The sequence below is a fragment of the Oreochromis aureus genome, linkage group 20 (genome assembly GCF_013358895.1).
Source record: "Oreochromis aureus strain Israel breed Guangdong linkage group 20, ZZ_aureus, whole genome shotgun sequence".
NCBI lineage: Eukaryota > Metazoa > Chordata > Actinopteri > Cichliformes > Cichlidae > Oreochromis > Oreochromis aureus.
The window spans coordinates 9,847,196-9,860,313 of NC_052961.1; the positions used below are offsets into that span (position 1 = coordinate 9,847,196).

Here is a 13,118-nt window from a genome sequence, read left to right on the forward strand (position 1 = left end):
CCACACACACACACACACACACACACACACACACACACACACAAACACAAAACATGTTAAGGATTGTACATTAACATAAAACTGTTGTCCACACACACATATGAAGAGAGAGAGAGTATGCATAGTATGCAAACAGCTACCAAACAGCCATCATAATTCGTCATACAATGAGAACAGGACAAATCAACAATTGACAATGACTAATTAATATTAAAATCTGTAACATAATGTATTGTTTGGAGTTTAGTCTGTTACTGTTACTATTTTTACCATTTCTTCTTGGGGCAACTGTAACCCACATTATTTCCTTAGGGATTAATAAAGTATTCTGATTCTGATTGTTTCAGGATGACCTGCCATTATCCAATGACACATCTGTTTACCTGTATCATTTGTTTGTTTCTCCTCCTCTTCTTTTCTCTTTTTCTAAACTGAGCACCTGATGGCTTTGAACTTTTCTTGTCCATCTTCCATTGGTTTTAATTTTGCACTCCAGTATGAACACCCATCCCTCAACCAGAGGATCACCACAACATAACCTAATAGACCTATACCTTAGTTCACAGATTAACTTTGTCTAGGGTGTATTTCTGGGATTTCACACAACCCAGGATTCAAATCATGAATACATAATGGGCTTGGATTTACAACATTATGAATGAAATGTGCTCGATTTGGAAGCAGCAGGTCTCCTCCCTTTCGACGGGTTGTGTGTGAGACTTTAAATCATCAAACTGTAAATTATAAATTTTAAATTATTATTGATCCCTTTACCCCGAGTCCTAAAGTGTATATTTATTTTCTTACTCTACTATATTTATTGTTCGTTTATTTGCACTGCTGTAACTGGAGCCTCGTCGTCTCGTCTCTCTATATACTGAACTGTATGTAGCGGAGATGACAGTAAAGTTTACTTTGACTTCAGCAGCGCAGCGCAGGCGCTTCGAGGGCTCTCGCGCTCAGTTTTTGTGTATAGAATTTCGAAAAAACATCGGTGCAAATTATAAGTCTGTATCATAATGTCCGGTGTTTTCGTGTTTGTTGTTTTGTTTTTATTTTGTTTTATTTTGCGAGTTGGTTATTAGATGCTGCTCCAGCCAGCCAGAGAATCCCCGCCGCCCTGCCCTCTGCTCCCTGTGCCAGAAGCAGCAGGCGCACCGCAAACGGAGGGCGCCCTTACTCCCAGCAAATGGGTGATAGAAAACCAATCGGTGCCTATGACATTCCCAATATGCGCTGGCTGCCGTCGGGGCAGCAGCATTTTTTGAGTTTTTTTTTTGCCGATGCCCATGATGCCGCCCCCCATCACGATGCCGCCCCGGGCAACCGCCCGTGTCGCCCGTATCTAAAACCGCTACTGTCCGCAGGTGCGCATTCGCTGTCAAAATAAAAAATGCGCACAAGATAAGAAGTTGCAACGCGTTTGTGTACATAAGATTTTCTGGAGGAGGACAGACATTTGTTTAGAACTCTTAAAGATGTCGAAGAAGCAAGCTCCTATAAGCAATTACTTTGGTGTTCCTCCACCTCCAAAGAAATGTCAGGAGGAGTCCGAACCACAAAAGAAGCGCGTATTCTCGGAAAATTGGTTGCAGGAGGTGAGCTGGCTTCAAAGAAATGATGAACGCACAGAGATTTGGTGCAGAATGTGAAAATCCCACTCTAGTGGACAAAAACAGCGCCTTTTATATGGACGCAAACGCGCGTTGCAACTTCTTATCTGGTGTGTGTCTTTTATTTTGACAGCGAATGCTCACCTGCGGACCACTTATTTGCACCCCTGTAAATAACATAATGTTCTGCCGGGTGTGTTGTTGGTTTTCCCTCGATTTCTGAGTCGACAAGCGCCTTTTTTACTGGGACCAGTAATTTTAAGAAAGACCCCCATTAGAACCCATGAGAAATGCAAGAAATGCATTATTGCTCAGTCTGCAATATCTTTCCCAGAACAAACACCAATTGCAAATAACATACTAAAAATAAACCTGAAAAATCTGTTTAGAACAGCGTACTATGTTGCAAAGAGTGAACTACCATTGGCAAAATTTAGCAGTCTTTACAAACTTCAAAAAGCAAATGGCCTCGATCTTGGTTCCACTTATCTCTTACCCGTGACTTCAGTGGAAATTTCAAATTCAGGATCTGACACAGACTGATTCATGTTCTACACAGTTCTTACAAGTTCATAGAAATTTCTGTTCAATTAGAACCAAGTATTTGAGTTGATGATTGTAATTTTTCTACAATGTTGTAATTTGTGTATCAACAATGTTTTGATTGTTTTGTTTCCGTTACAATATTATACATTAAAGTATCATATTGTAAAGGAAACAAAACATCAATCAAAAAATTGCTCTTTTTTATTCGGGCTACTTAAATTTATTTTGGGCTACCAAAAACTGAAGAGTCCCTGCCCGAAGGGCTACCAGGGATTTTGAAATTTTGCGAGCCCTGGTACTCATTGATTCTGGAGCAGAACAAAACTTCATTGACTCTGAATTAGCGAAACAACTCTGTGCAACTGTGGAACCACTGCCTCACGCCTTACGCGTCACGGCTTTGTCTGGGCAGCGCCTCCCCGACATCACACACATCACTGAACCCCTCACCCTCACACTGTCTGGCAATCATTCTGAGGAGATGAGTTTTTTTGTTTTTCACCCCCCCCCCCAAACACCGCTAGTTCTCGGGCATCCCTGGCTCCAGCGACACAACCCCACAATTAATTGGCAGAAAGGATGCATCATTGGCTGGGGAGAGGAGTGTCATATGACCTGCCTTAAGACTGCCTCACCTCCTAGCACGTCAGTCTCCAGTCCAGAGCCGCCGCGGTCCTCCGATTTAGCTAATGTACCTTCTGTTTACCACGATCTCGCAGAGGTTTTTCGGAAGGACCGAGCCCAGTCTTTGCCACCCCATCGGCCCTACGATTGTGCCATAGACCTCCAGGAGCTCCTTTACCCACCAGTCGGCTCTCTAGCCTCTCTAGCTGGTCGGGAGCTATGAATGGAAAAAGTACATACCCCGAATCCCTCGCTGCTGCGGCATCATCCTAGACGACATTGATCTCTTCATCACCCGTCAGGTCCGGCTGGGATTCTTCTTTGTATAAAAGAAGGATAAGAGCCTTCGACCCTGTATTGATTATCGGGACCTCAATAACATCATGGTTAAGAATAAATATCCACTGCCTCTGCTCACATCTGCTTTTGAACTTCTCCAGGGAGCGACCACATTCAGTAAACTGGACTTAAGAAACACCTACCATCTAGTTCGGATTCGGGATGGCGATGAATGGAAAACAGCGTTCAATACCCACCTCGGACATTTCGAGTATCTTGTCATGCCGTTCGGCCTCAATGCTCGACAAGCCAGGTGGGCTCTGTTTTACTCGCTTTCACTTCTCAATCACCTACAGACCCTGTTCCCGGAACGTCAAACTTCACGCCCTCTCCCGTCAGTTCTCTGCTGCTGAAGACAAGGCGGATCCTGACCCCATCCTGCCGGCAGCCTGTACTATCCAAGCCATCACCTGGGAGATTGAAGCAGCTATCCGAGAGGCCGAAGGAACCGAACCGAATCCGGGAGGAGGCCCCGCCCAACGACTTTATGTGCCTCGCTCCATCATGCATGGGATCCCGGAAGACACTGTGTCCGACAGAGGGCCTCAATTCACTTCACAGGTCTGGAAGGAATTCTGCAATTCCAGGGGAGCAAAGGTCAGTCTATCCTCTGGCTATCATCCACAGAGTAACGGCCAGTCCGAGCGGGCCAACCAGGAGCTAGAGGCCGCTCTGCACTGCGTCGCCTCCACCAATCAAACCATCTGGAGTGAGGAGTTGCCGTGGATCGAGTACGCCCATAACAGCCTGACTGCCTCTGCCACCGGCCGGTCTCTATTCGAAGCCTCCTTGGGAGATCAGCCTCCTCTATTTCCTGCTGTGGAAGGTGAGCACTCTGTACCCTCCGTCCAGGCTCATTTACGCAGGTGTTGTCGAGTTTGGCGGGCCACTCAAGCGGCCCTACTACGCACAAAAGAGAACAACAAACGCATCGCAGATCGGCACCGGACCCGTCCCCTGTGCAACTGTGACTGGGCGTGAGCAAGAAGAGTGGTGGAGAAAAGAGGAGCTGTTTGTGTGTGGAAACCCCCTCCCCTGGACTCCGGCCCCTTTCACTCCTGGACCCTGGAACCCAAGCCCTTTTCCCCAAACACCTTTGTATATATATTGCACTGTGGTAGATCACTGTAAATAAATTCACTCTTGTTCGAAAGGAGTTTGTGGTCTGCGCTTGAGTCTGCTCCGCAGCACCTGTCCCTCTACTGCTCTTCAGTTCGCATCAACATAAGCTCATCATATTCTATGATATGATTTACTCTCAGGTGTTTGACGAGGTTAGTGGTGCTGCCACAACACCTCACTGTCTTGCCACATATATCGCAAACCGCGTCTTGGCTGTTTGTGGAGGTAAAATACATCCACACATGACTCCGTTTACGCTCAGCCATTGCTGTGAGTGCGCACGCCAGGGGCTGTGACACATTCATCCAGCCGTATTTCACATATGACTATGAAAGGCGTAAGAGGAAGTAGTTCCTTCCAATTTAGACGATCTGAATGATATAGTTTATTTCCACTGTTCCTGTTAATGAAACACTACAAATTTACCCCAAAGTACTAAAATATCGATATTTTAATATGAGAATCGATTCTAGAACAAATTATTGGTATCGGAAGAATCGATATTTCAATATCGATCCGAACACCACTATTAGGAACTACGTCTGTGTGTCATTCCAATTCAGTTTTTTTTTAATTAATTAATTTTTTTTTAGGAATTTGGAGTTTAGGATACTTCAAACAAATCTGCCAGATTAACACAAGATTGGGATTTTTAAAAGATTTTAATCACCAAATTCTGAATAAAAGTTTAACAAATTCAGGACATAATTAGTAATAGAAAGCTAATTTTAGTTTTATACATTATTAATCAGGATCAAAATTAAGGCATGTTAAAGCTATCCAAAAACATACCACATTAAATGCACAAAAGGCACACAGAAAGCATACTTAGTTAATCTTTGAGTAGCCAGTAAAGATTATGAAGGTGCTAATTAGAATAACGGTTATCTGTTCTGCAAAGAAAAAAAAAGTATGGGTAAAATTAACACGAGTATGAGAAATTTCAGCATTTTCAGCATTAAGATCTACCTAATGTGCAACAGTGCCCTGACATCTGTTTCATCTTTACAACACAGGGCTACTTCACAAAATGCACAAAATAAAAAATTACCAGAAATTATTGAATTACAAATGAATGAAATTGTTACAGCTCAAATAATAGTTTTCATGAGGATCTTTGTGGGACTGTGTGCCATGATACATACTGACACAGAATGAAACGGCAAGATTTTGAGACAGTAGATGTCCCCAACACAAAAACTTTTTTTAAACAAAGGTAGTTTGTATTTCTGTGTATATTGCGAGTACAATGTTTTACTTATGTTTACATCAGACATCAAATCTACTCACTCTTCAGAATATAAGAACACTCAACTCTTTTCTTTAAAAACATATTGATTGATAAAAATCTATTAGTATAACTACAAATCTATGCTCTGTGCTGTGTTGATAATCATGCATGCAAATCAAAATCAAAGATGACAAAGATTACATAATTTTTTTCAAAGTTTGATTACAATTCCAAAATTTATTATGTCATTCAAAAATATTTTGGTGATCACACATATTTTTCCTTATTTGTTTTCCTTAAAAAACAAGCCAAATTCTTCTGGGATTAAATATTATGAGCTATTAATAAAGCCATAGTAGATTAACTTACTGATACTATGGAAAAAAGGAACAAAGAAAAGCCTGACTTCTTGGTTGTTATTTGAATAACCACAGATTTCTGCATTCATTATGTGTTGCTAGCCAAATGTAAATCACTGGATGCACTGGATGTCATGTTGTAGCCATCTAAAAAAAAAACCAGAGCTGTATAGTTAATCTGTGGCAAAAAATAATACACAGTAGACAGTACTACAACAGGATGTTGAAGTAAGAAGTAAAATAATTGTATGAATAGGTAAAATTAAAAAATACATTTTATATGTGTTAATGTGCAACCCATCCAATTGTTTTCTGTGTTGGACTCCCCAATTAAGGTACAAGCACCACTATTCTTATTGTATATATTGTATATCTTATATCTTATTCATCTGTTCCTCTGTCTCTCCTGCTGCTTTGAGCATGTACATGACAAAAGAATTTCCCTCGGGATAAATAAAGTTATTCTTATTCTTAACAAAACACAGCTTTTCCTGCATCTTTATATGTTCTTTTTTTAAATTGTTATTTACCTCTTCCACGTCTCCAGTTCCTTAAAAACTGAAGTCCACTTGACGATGAGTTTCCAGCACTTGTGCTCTAAAAAACAATACAAAAAATAAATCATGCAATATTTGAAAAAAACAAAACAAAAAACAAGTTGGCTGAAATCCAAAAATAAGGAAAGAAAAAAGGAACACAAACTGTTCTTACCCCTGTCCTACTTCTGGACGGTTGTGCATATGATGATATTGCTGACCGCACCTGATAAGTGAAATCTCAAGTGTTACACTACAATGGAAGTTGCACAAGTTAGCTGTAAAACTAAATTAATTCATGATGCCCAGCCAAACACTAAAAGGAATCTTGTGTTTTTGTAAGTCTATGGTGATGTTTATCTTGCTTTTTTGTGTGCTTGTGTGGGATACGAACACATACATATAACTGTTATTTATTGAAGTGTGGGCCCACCTGCTGTTTGCTACTTTCACCATCAAGTCGGAATTAGTCATTTTTATGGACTTACAGAGAAACCACGAAATGGCAGTAGAAGGCAGAAGTTTGACTTGACAAGAGGATTTTAGTGTAGTATTATTACAATTCATATTCCTTTGTCAGTAAAGGTTTGTAGACATTAAGCACTTTGTTGGTTAAACCAAATTATATCATTTAACATTAATTTAAAGTAATTCAACAATAAGCACTTATTCATTAACCTGAATTAAAATTTAGCTGTACATACCTTACCATCCAGCAGTGTTCCAAACACCAAAATAAAGAAGCCCTTTTTTAAAAGACAGAGTAATGTCCGTTATCAAGGATTCAGTGATTAAAGATTCTGCTATTATGGTATAAAGAGGTAAAAGCTTATTTGTACCTGTAGCGAATTGAAGAATGCGAATGCAATATTGATTCCCATGTCTCTTGGATCCACCAGAAGTCCAGTTCCCAAACCCCAAGTTATTCCAAAAAATGGTGTAAGCACAGCCAAACTCTTGACAATAACCAGTAAAACGCTCCTTTCACCTGCTTGTGCAGCAGTTGTTCCAACCCTTCTCCTTATAATTTTGTACAAAACCACAACCAGGATAATGAGATTTATCAGCACTATTGAAAGTGCAGGAATCACAAACGCCAGTAGAGCTTTGGACTCATCCCACTTGAGCCAGCAGATTCCATTTTCTCTGATATATTTGTTGTCAGGTACAGTTGCAGCTATAGTTACTGTTGCTATGATTAGAGGAGCTCCGTAGCCTAGAGAAAATCCAATGGCCAGCATAGATGCTTTAGACAAACCCCCACCAAAGACATTAGTTGTACGGTAGAGGAGCAACAGAGCTGAGGCAAACATCCAGAAGAACAGAGCTAGGTAGAAAAAATGGATAAAAAAGGTAGCTGCAGTGCATGCTGAGTGGTTTTTTGTATCTGAAATGGCTGCTCCAATTATAAACCAAATATCTGCAATCAGGAGGGACACAGCAATGTTAACTATGGAAACATGACGCAGGTAAGAGGTTTCATTCGTTCTTATTTTTCTCCATATGAGGCCTTCAATGATGAGACATATGACCAAGGAACCCATGGAAATGCCAACTCCGATGTAGGTTATATAGTCCAAAATTAGGCTAATTGGACTGTTTGGTGACATCAGGATAGAGAATGAGGTCAGGTGGTTGCAGTTGCAGGTGACAGTTCCAGTTTCATTTGAATTTACCACTTCACAGCCCTCATCGTCCCATCCTCCGAGATCATTAAGGAGACTGAAGTTCCAGAAGACACATTTTGGATTTCTCAGTGTATCATTTAAAATATCAAATTTCAAAGAGATATTATTGATTTGGCCACTGGACTGAACAAGTACAACCCTGCCACCGATGACCTTAATTGATGAATTGTCTATTTCTCTTGCAGGGAGTACATTATTCAGAGAGGCAAATGTTATCACTGTGATTGACTTATTTTCACCCTCATTCTCTGGTATTTCTATCTCCACCGAAGAATTAAAACCACCAGTGATAGGGTTTGTGTATATAGTTCTGTTCAAGATGATAAAAGGCGTGTCAATACCAGAATTATTGAAACTGGCAAGGTGTTTTGTTATATTTTCAAGAGACTGCAATAATGATGAACTAACACTGTCAGGTTTAGAGATGTCATACGAGATACTTTCATTTTTTTTGTTCAGAAAGTTCCACGAGTCCCTTGCCTGATCTGTGGTGAGAACACCTGCAGTTATCAAGATATCCTATAGTAAAAAAAAACTGTATTAGATTAAATAAACAAATACAAAATTTAAAAAAGCATGTATTATTTAGAATACTCAAACTTCAGTAAACTAGCGTGTACCTTCATTGAGTTTTCATTGATTGAGATGTTTAATAATTCTGTTCTGTCTGCTACATTTCCGAGGATTTGAACAACAGCATCAATATTTTTAGGTGAGTTAACCACTTGCTTAGAATTCCCATTTGTAACATTACTAAGCTGTTGCAAAAATGCTGGCAGTGTAGTGGCAGTCAAGACCTGCAAGAGTTGAAGAGAAAAAGTATTTAGTTTCACAATTTAACTCAATGTTGAAGTTAGAATGACAAACTTGGGCTTCCCATTTACTAATTCCTATCTCAAAGGTTTTTGTTTGTAGAAATCCTCACAGAATTCGGCTTACGTTTACTATAGTCCATGATCGACCATGATTGTTTTGCTGTCTAACAGGATACCATCCATTTGAAAACTGGTTGAAGCAGCTGTAATAATTTGAGAGGTGGATTCATCTTCCATTTTAGCCCAGAATAGAATCAACAGGATTGTGTTGAGAACCATTTATATTTTACATTACATTACATGGTCATTTCCATCATCAGCAAAATTGAAATGTATAGGAGTAGAAAAAACTAGTCATTTAAGAGCCTTAATCTTACCATTTGATATAATCTAGTTTTGAAATTTATAGTCACAGTTGTCAAGTAAAACACATAGCAAATTAACTTTAATTAAAAGAGTAACTTAAAGAGAGGTTTGTGTAATATTTTTGTGGCTTCACTTAGGTGAACCTTCTAAAGTGTCCAATTACAGAAACTCTTTAAAATATGTAATATTGTGATTTATCTCTAAGGTACATTTTCCACAATACAAAGAACAAAAAAGAACATGGCAGTTTATACAAGTCACCTTAGACTGGTCAAGCAGCTGCTTAATGGGTTGCAGTATGCAGGTGTCTCGTCTTTCAGTATATGTTGTGTTGTTGCACAATGCACTCTTTTCTCCTTCCTCATTGTTTGCACAGGGTATTATGGCTTTGAAACCACTAACTGCCTTTCCAAATGGTACCTCATCACATATTTGAGGATCTAATAAAACAAAAACAAAAAAAAGACCTTATTAAATGTAGATAATTTTTAACCTGAATTTAATAAATTGCTTTGTAATGTGTTAATACTCACTGCCTTTGTAAAATCTGAGTGTTATTGTCTTTTTGAATTGAGGATAGACAGATTGACAGGTAATTGTATCCTGCTCTTTGCCTGCACAGCTATCAGTTTTATATTGATAGGAAATGCTTTTTTTACCTTTGGATAAACCACAGAAACAACAAAGTCAATATGAATAGCAATACAACCTAAACATTCAGATCTGATGTAATATTAATCAGACTAGTTTTGTCTCATATTAGTAAATAACGTAAGTATTGCAAGATGAGCAGAGAAACTATTTCCCAATAGCTGATTTGCATTTTGTTGATTCTTTGTTTCAGATTTACCGCTAATATCCGTGTTTATGAAACTAATATTATAGTCATTGTTGACAAAGCAATTTAGTGGCACATTTTCACCACTACACTGCAAAAATTTTTCAATTGGGTCCACTCTGATCAAGGGTTTCTCTTTGAGTGTGAAGGCTCCATTGGATCGTTGTCGATAAAATGAATCATCCTTTTTCCGTATGAGCCTGCATTCATAATTTCCTGGAATGAAAGTAAATTATTATATACATAAATGAAATAGTGTTGCCAAACAAAAATAAGAATATATGGGATGACAGTGTCATTTATTTCTGTATTATACAGTTGTAATATGGCTGGTTCTCCTATGCAGATTCAGTGTTTCATTTTACATACTACAAAAAAAAGCAGTAATGTAGCTGATAACGCGATTTTGCGCCATTTTGTTTCAAGAATACCATTCTCTGTCTAGCAACATTTTATTTTACTGTTACATTATTAAGAGCTCAGCAACCACTTATTTCCAAATTTAAATAGGATTTCTAATACGAATTAGTTGACATCTGTGTTCACACAAGTACACATTTACACTGGCACTTGTAATTTGGTATTGCTTTCTCTTGAGAAAGGCTTGTGCAACAGCAATGGTTTAACTATTTAAATCAAATGATTTCAGTCCTTCTACACTAATATTGATTGCTCCATTGCAGTAATAACGTTTCCCTTAACCCTCTGGGGTTGCAGTGACCCAGCGACTCCATTTCAACTTGGGTCAGAAGTGCGGACTTCAAACTATATACCAGTTTTTAAACTGTGTCAATAGGCCACGTAAAAGAGTTATGATAAAAGATACATGTGATGTTTTTTTCTGAACCAAACAAGTTTTACCCTTAAGCCAATCAGAATGTTGTAATTGCACTTGCTGAATCACTAAAAAATGCTGAGACTGCACTCGCATTTTAAATGTATATGATTTGTGAATTTCCTCATGGAATGCAGTTGTGTGCTTCTTACCACTGTCGGCACGAATGAACTGTGACACAGATAAGACTGAGTAACTTTTGTTATTTGAAATGCTGTGTACTTCATCTTGAGCTATGACATTGCCATCACGTCTCCACTCTGCTCTCCAGTCAGTACCAAAGAGATCCAATGGTGGAGGGCCACATGTTACAATGACTTTATCCTCCCAAAATCCAGTACCTTCAATTTTAAAATCCAGAACCCCCGGGTCTTTAAAATGAACATAAATATAAAAAAATTATCAAACAATCATATGATCTCATGTGTTTTTTGATATGACATTAAACAAATATGTAAAATTGAATAAAATCACAAATGTAGACAAATGCTTACCATCTGATATCATAGAGTAGATTTTTGCTAGCTGGTCAAAAATTCCATTGTTTAGTGTTTGGATGACAGGTAAAGTAGCAGCAGTGACACTGTATTCAGCGATGGTGCTTCCACTTCTATAATACAGAAAAGGATTGGAAACGCTAACATTTCTGGCATGTAGTGTACATTTTAACTCTCACACCTACAGATAAGTCAATGATAGTTGAGTCACATTTTTATATTTTCAGTCTACTAGCACTAACTCCCCTAAATAGCTTTGCACTATACCTAACTTAAAAAAGAATTCGCGAAAAACCTCACATTTTTCTTCAATTTACAAGTTAGTAGTTTACCATTTGGTAAAATCAAGTTATTATTATTATTATTATTATTATTGTTAATAACAATAATAATAATAATAATGGTACATTTTATTTATAGGTGCCTTTAAGACTCCCAAGGTCACCTTACAATAGTACAACAATACAATATAATAAAATATAGCAAAACAAAATTTAAACATAAGGTAAAAAAAAAACAAGCATGAAAGTATATAAACAAGTATAAAAGGGTATGGAGTTCTGAATAGATGGGTTTTGAGATGTGTTTTAAAAGTACAGAGAGAGTTTGTAGTTCGAAGGGCTGGTGGAAGTGCATCTAAAGTCTAGGGGCAGAACAACTAAAAGTCCTGTTAGAGAATTGTGCATCAATATGGTTGTCATTGTGCAAGATGATTAGATCTTTAGCAAGGTGATTAGATCTTTAGCAAGAATGCTCAGCTCTGTTTTCTAGACACTGGTTCGTTAAAATGTTAAGCCATATATGGGGTGACTGAGGATATTGGTGACATCACATGCTCACACATCGCAGACACACACGTCACATGTTCACAGGTGGGTGTCTTATCTGTCGCATGATTAATGAGATGTTTGTGTAAATACTGATGTTAATAAAAGGACTGTGAGATGGTCCCAGAGGTTGGAGTTGGCTGAGATCAGATGAATAGCTCAGGCTCCCCTTGCAGCAAGTAAAAGACAAAAAGCACTGTGGTCGTACACAAATGATTGGTCTCTGAGCCAGCGGCGTTTAAGTGTTAGACCTAACAGGTCCCATTGTAGTCAGGCATACATATGGAGGAGATCAGATAAATATGGAGGAGCGAGGTTATGAAGCTCTTTGAAAGTAAGAAGCAGGATCTTGATATTGACACAGGTGAATTGGAAGGAAATGGAGCTGTTCAAGAACAGGCGTTATAGGTTCAGTGGATCTAATTCTGGAAAAAATTCGAGCAGCTGTATTTTGAACCAACTGCAATTTATGGAGAGATTTATGAGGTAGACCATAGAGAAGAGAATTTCAGTAATTTAAATGAGATATGACAAGAGCATTGACAAGTATGGAGGTACTGTTTGGAGTGAGTGAAGGATTGGTCAAAATGTTTAGATCCCTATCCTTTTTACTGAAGTGTTGATGGTTCATATCCCACAACATCTCAAAGATGCTCTATTGGATTGACGTCACGTGATTATGGAGCCCATTTGAGTACGGTGAACTCAATGTCATTTTCTAGTAAGCAATTTGAAATTATTTGAGCTTTGTGATGTGGTATAAAATCCAGATCAGGCAACATTTTTTCCAGTCTTCTGTTGTCAGATTTAGAATATGTACAAACTATTGTCAGTGTTAGTTGACAGAAGTATCAACCTACATGGCTTCTGTTGCTGTAGTGC

At 38.6% G+C, this 13,118-nt stretch overlaps 1 protein-coding gene and 1 pseudogene across 1 annotated transcript in view; one reads left to right on the forward strand and one right to left on the reverse strand.

Annotated features, from left to right (window-relative positions):
* Positions 1-13,118, forward strand: part of LOC120435211 — a 117,801-nt pseudogene that overhangs the window by 49,494 nt on the left and 55,189 nt on the right.
* LOC116316804 overlaps positions 4,892-13,118 on the reverse strand; it is a 44,700-nt gene continuing 36,473 nt past the window's right edge. Inside the window, exons 22-32 of the mRNA XM_039604713.1 lie at positions 11,407-11,522; positions 11,065-11,283; positions 10,090-10,293; positions 9,773-9,898; positions 9,501-9,679; positions 8,679-8,855; positions 7,210-8,577; positions 7,075-7,116; positions 6,546-6,596; positions 6,365-6,431; positions 4,892-5,981 (exon numbers count right to left, since the gene is read on the reverse strand). Coding sequence (XP_039460647.1) covers positions 5,923-5,981; positions 6,365-6,431; positions 6,546-6,596; positions 7,075-7,116; positions 7,210-8,577; positions 8,679-8,855; positions 9,501-9,679; positions 9,773-9,898; positions 10,090-10,293; positions 11,065-11,283; positions 11,407-11,522 — 2,608 coding nt within the window. The 3' untranslated portion in view covers positions 4,892-5,922. The remainder of the gene's footprint in view (positions 5,982-6,364; positions 6,432-6,545; positions 6,597-7,074; positions 7,117-7,209; positions 8,578-8,678; positions 8,856-9,500; positions 9,680-9,772; positions 9,899-10,089; positions 10,294-11,064; positions 11,284-11,406; positions 11,523-13,118) is intronic.